We start from the raw sequence: 5,315 nt of genomic DNA, 5'->3' as shown, positions 1-5,315 counted from the left end.
GTCGGCTCCCCCCCCTCAGTGCCGCACGACATCACCTCCGCCGGACGCGCCGCGCCTGACCCGCCCAGCCGACATCTGGGTCCCTTCAACTCTCAGCAATTGCGAATAAAGCTACTAAAAACACCTGTGTCTTTGTTTCTGGACGGGGCTTTGAGGCCACTTGGGTACATCTCAGGAGCGTGATTCGTACGTAATCGGAAAGACTACGTTTAGTTCTATAAGAAGCCACCAAACAGTCTTCAACGTGGCCGCCCCATGCCGCGTGGCCCCCGCTGCGGACGAGAATCCCGCTGCGCCGCGTCCTGGCCGGTGAGTGCTGTTGGGGTTCCGGATTCAGGTCATCCTCACAGGCGTGTGGTGGCAGCTCCTCGCTGGATCTGCAGCGTCCGGCGACCACGAGGCACCCGCCCGCTCCCCGCGGAGCGGCTTTGGGGAGCTGTCCGGGCGGGTCTGCCCGCCCTCGTTTCCTTGCCGTTGAGCCGTGAAGAGATCTTCGCGTGTTTCAGATACAAGCCTTTTATCACACGTGCGTTTTGTGAGGGCTTCGTGTTTAAAGATGTTCTAGAATTCTCACAATATGATGCGTTTCCAGTCGCAAGTGGGGAGAGAGAGAGCCCTGCCCCTGAGTGGTCGTGAGGGCGGGGAGGAGGCCAGAGTCGGAGAGAGGCCCCCGGCGCCCCCCTGCCGCTGGGGCCCGGGCGCCGGCCACCACGGACCCGGGACCGTTGGGCCAGAGGAGCAGCCGCGTGCCGTCGCTGGCCTTACCTCCCTTTTCCGTCACGACCCTTACTGTGCAAACCGTGATGCTCCGGACAGGCCTCTACCCGAGCGTCCAGCCTGTCTGCGCCCCCCCCCCAACATCTAGAACGGAAAGGCTCGGGGCCACCACTGCTCCCCCAGAAACAGCCCTTCCCCATCGCACAGCGCCTCATCCCGTGGAGAGAAGGGAACGTCGGGTCACTTTCCAGAGTGTTGTCAACGTCCGGCCCAAATCCAGCCCCTCCCCGTCTGTGCCGTCACTCCCCGCGGTGATTCCCCAGCACCTTCTACTTACCTGAGATGACGCTCCACCAGCAGGAAGGAAAACACACAGGAGACCAGCACCAGCACCCTTCTCTTCAAGTTCATCGTCTCCTGGAGGAAAGGGGAGAGAAGCAGGTGTGAAATAGTCAACTCCGGGTCCAACCGTCCAACCACAGTTTACGCGTCTCACTTGTAGACATGGGGACGCCGACCACAGCCCCTGCTTCCGGAACGCTCGGCCAGCAGCACCGGGGTGAGCTGGGGGGCTCTGTCTTGCCGGAGCTCCTTGGGGCGCCGGGTCCCCCCGGGACCGAGTGCAGGCGGCCACCGGCCCTCCTCGATTGCTCAGCGAATGCCACCCGCATCACAGAAGAGAGACGCACGGAATCTCCCCCACGGCTCGGCCGGGGAAGTGAGGTGAGGCCACGGGGAGGGGTCTTCCTGAACCACGAGGAAGATCGTTTGTTCTCTCTCCTTCCACGGATGGTAGGATGGCTCATTTGTCCCAAGACTACGTGGCGGTTTAAATAAGACTATGGGCTCCCCCGGGGGTCGATGCTGGTAAACAGAGACCAGAGCCGGAAGTGCAGGCATGCGTTCCAACGTGGAGCCCTGGGCTCCAGCCCGCCCGCCGAGCTCACACCGGACGGTCAGGTCGGGTTTCTGCTCCCACGTCTGTCAGGTTACGTCCTGAGCAGAGCAGAGGTCTCTGAGGCCTCATTTCTGAGCACTCGGTTGACGGGCAAGAGGCTTTCGATCCGCACTGAGCGGCTCAGTAGCCACGAGCCACGTGTGGCTGTTGAGCACATAAAACGTGGCCGCTCTGACTTGAAATGTCCCCTGAGTGCACAGAACACACCGAAGGCAGATGCAGGATGAAGGAAAAGAAATAAAATATCTCCCTAATAATTTCATACTGATAAAATGTTGAAATGATAATAGACTGGATCGACTGAACTAAATCCAAATATGCTGTGAAAATTAACTCGCTCGTTTCTTTTACCTTTTACAACGTGGCCGCTAGAAAAGTGGATGTTGCAAATGCAGCTCTTCCGTCCGACGGTCTGCCCGAACAGCACTGCCCTGGACACAGCCGCACGCCCGTGACGGGCCACGGGCCACCTCTCAAATTCAAGGGCATTAGAAATGCCAGGTGGGTGGGGTCGGAGGGGTCTGTCCAGCACGAGCCCGGTGACATCATTCCAAGTAGGTGCCACTGTTACCACCATCCCTCAAATGTGTCCCCATCCCCCCGAAGGGTCCCTTTACCTTGGCCAGGGCGATGTAAGGGACAAGCTGGTGGTTTTCCAAGCATTCTGTCTCCGGGTCTTTGTGAAATCACAGCCCGGACCCTGTGCCCTGCTCTCGGGCTGGGGGGGAAGGTGACACCAGCAGAGCTTTTGATGATGCAGATGTAGAAAGTCACAGTCACGGGGCGCCTGGGTGGCTTAGTCGGTTAAGCGTCCGACTTTCGCTTGGGTCATGATCTCGCGGTTCGTGGGTTCGAGCCCCGCGTCGGGCTCTGTGCTGACTGCCAGCTCAGAGCCTGGAGCCTGTTTCAGAGTCTGTGACTCCCTCTCTCTCTGACCCTCCCCTGCTCACGCTGTCTGTCTCTCTCTCTCTCCTAGAACTAAATAAAAAACATTAAAAAAAAATTAAAAAAAAAAAAAGAAAGTCACAGTCACAATGAAGCCCTGCCAGTGGGGACTTCTCGTGGTTGCCAGACGACAGGACCTCGTCCCCTCGGAAAAGCAAAGGTATTTCTAAACGCTCCTTTGCCTTTCACTTCCTCCGTTTTCCCTCTTCACTTTCTAGTGACGGATCGTTGCCCACAGTGCGGTGTCTCGAACGGCAGAGATGCTGCACCCGCTTCTCTTTCTTCCTCCCGCAGGTGACGCCCGCCCAGTCCAGGGAGCACGTCCCCGTGCTTCCCAGCAAGCCTCTGCCGCGCTCCCCTTTCCCATCACGGAGGTGACACGTGTCTGGCAGGCGCACCAGCGCACAGCGAAACCACGGCCACGCGTGCCCCCCCCGCGTCCTGATGTGTGGTCGTAACACGCGTCTGTCTTTACTCTTCCCCTTTGACAACAAAGGCGTTGTTGTTACTGAGAAAGTAACCGTACGCGGGGTGGCTCTGCTCCCCACGGCGGCGTGACAGTTGTCACCAACTGAGTGGCTCCACACCACAGAGATGTGCGCCCACATGGCGGAGGGGCCCCAAGTGCGGGTCCTGGTGCGGGTCCCCGGCGCCCCCGCTCGCAGTCTCCTGGCTCCGTGCTCCCGCGGCAGCTCCTCCCCGCGGGCCCGAGTTCCCGCGGCGCCCCAGCTGCTCGTGTGCTCGGTGCTGAAGGCACCTCCGTGCTGCGGGCCTGGGGTTCTCAGGGGAGGGGGCTGCCCATCCCCCAGGAGAGCGGACGCAGGGCAGCGGCCCCCATGACCCGCCGCCCGCCGCCCGCCTGGGGACAGTGAGCTGGGTGGGCCTGCCTCTCACGCCTGCCAGGGCTGCCCTGGAACGCGGCCTCCCCTCTCTCTCCACCGGCCCCCGGGACGCCATCTTTACCTGAGAGTCAAGGCCAGCTTTGACTTCTTTTATATTTTCTCCCAATTCTTCCATTCAAGCAGGCATTGAGTTTTGTGTTTAGAGAAATCTGAGTGTGAAGAAAAGTGGGAGACTGAGGTGTATTTGAGGATGCAGTGCATGTGTGTGCAAGTGTGCGCATGTGTTGGCGTGTGCAGGGTGTGTTCTACACATTGGTGTGAGCATGTGTGTTAGTGTGTGTGTGGCTGTGCACACATGTGTTAATGTTGTGAGTGTGTGCATGTGTGCTGGCGTGTGCAGGGTGTGTGTCTGTGTGTAGGTGTGCACACATGTGTCAGCGTGTGCGTGTGTGGGTTGCACTTGTGTGTTGATGTGTATGTGGGTGTGCTCATGTGTGTACTTGTATATGTGGGACTGCACACTGTGTTGGCACGTGCATGGCTGCATGTACATGGTTGAGCACACGTGTGTACATGGCTCGTGCATGGGTGTTGGCGTGTGTGCATGTGGGTATGCACACGTGTGTTGGCATGTGCGTGGATGTATGTCTATGTGGGTGTGCACACATGTGTGTACATGGTGTGCATGGACGTTTCTGCACGTGTGTGATTGTGTGTGCATGCACGTGTGTGAGCACATCTGCGCCTGTGACCGTCCAGCACGATGTCGATGGCAGTGTCCAGATGAGGGGGTGGCCCAGGAGGCAGGGGACAGGGCAGTGGGGACAGGCCGAGGCTGCAGGGGGCGGGTCTGGGGGAGGGGAGGCTCCTCTCCTGGAGAAGAATCCAGCACATTCCACCAGCCAGGGTCCCCCCCGCTTCAAGGGGGTTACAGGTGTGATGACACGTGTCACAGGGAGTCGCCCTCATGACCCAAGTGCACCTGCCCCTCCCTCCCACCGTGTCCTGTCCCAGCCTGGACTTTGTTTGTGACAGAAAGAACCGTCAGAGGGGCAGGTTTTGCCACGGGAGTGAATCAGACAGGGAGGGGCCCCCCTCGGGGCCAGAGCCCCATAACGAAGACTGGAACAGAAAGGGGGTGGGGCGCTGACCGATACTTCAGGTGCCACGTTCCAGAAGCCACACACCTGAGCAGGACAGAGGCGCGGAGACAGGGCCGGCCAGGGAGGGGTCCTTCCCCGGGAGGGGCCAGCGGCAGTCTGGAGGGGAGGGGAGTGGGGCCGGCCGGCCCCGGTCACCACCACCTACCCTTTGCCTCGTATCTGCCTCCCCCTGCGGAAGGAGAAACCCTGGGACATAGCAGGCACTCAATTAAAAAAGGTATTCAACCAGCGCATGAGCTGCGGTCTGGGGTTTCACACAGGACTGGGTGTCCAGTGTCCTGCTCAGTCCCCGTCCCCGGCCACCAGCCCGCCTCGGGCCCGCACGCAGCACGGGGAGACGCGGGACCTCCCGCCACTGCCCTGGGCCCTGGCCAGGAGGGGGCAGGGCACAGGTCGGGCCCACATCTGGCTGAATCCACGTCTATGTTCTCTAGGCCCCAAACCTCAACACGTCTCTCTCGTCTGGGCCCCTCTCCTGGGATTCAGCACTTGCTGGGCCCCACGGACCTTCGCTGAGAGTTCACGGTCACGTGGTCACAGCCAGGACGCCCACACAGCGGCCTGCACGCCGGGCTCGCGGGCGCTGCAAGGCTCTCCAATCCAGACACGTGGGCCGGGCGGGGATGGGGACCTGGGGCTGTCCGCTCCCGGGGCACGGAGAGCCCCGTGAGGCCCCAGCGTCCCCCGGGG

The 5,315-nt window shown here is 60.7% G+C and overlaps 1 protein-coding gene across 1 annotated transcript in view; it reads right to left on the bottom strand.

The window, feature by feature from the left end:
• GLT6D1 (glycosyltransferase 6 domain containing 1) overlaps positions 1 to 1,128 on the bottom strand; it is a 13,032-nt gene extending 11,904 nt beyond the window's left edge. The window contains 1 exon segment of the mRNA XM_077753249.1: positions 1,055 to 1,128. Within this exon segment, the coding sequence (XP_077609375.1) occupies positions 1,055 to 1,128 (74 nt within the window).
• Positions 1,129 to 5,315: the final 4,187 nt, after the last annotated feature.

Source organism: Crocuta crocuta, unplaced genomic scaffold, assembly GCF_008692635.1.
Source record: "Crocuta crocuta isolate KB4526 unplaced genomic scaffold, BGI_CrCroc_1.0 scaffold971, whole genome shotgun sequence".
Lineage (NCBI taxonomy): Eukaryota > Metazoa > Chordata > Mammalia > Carnivora > Hyaenidae > Crocuta > Crocuta crocuta.
The sequence above is the reverse complement of the archived record's forward strand: the minus strand, read 5'-3'. Positions and strand labels throughout refer to the sequence as shown.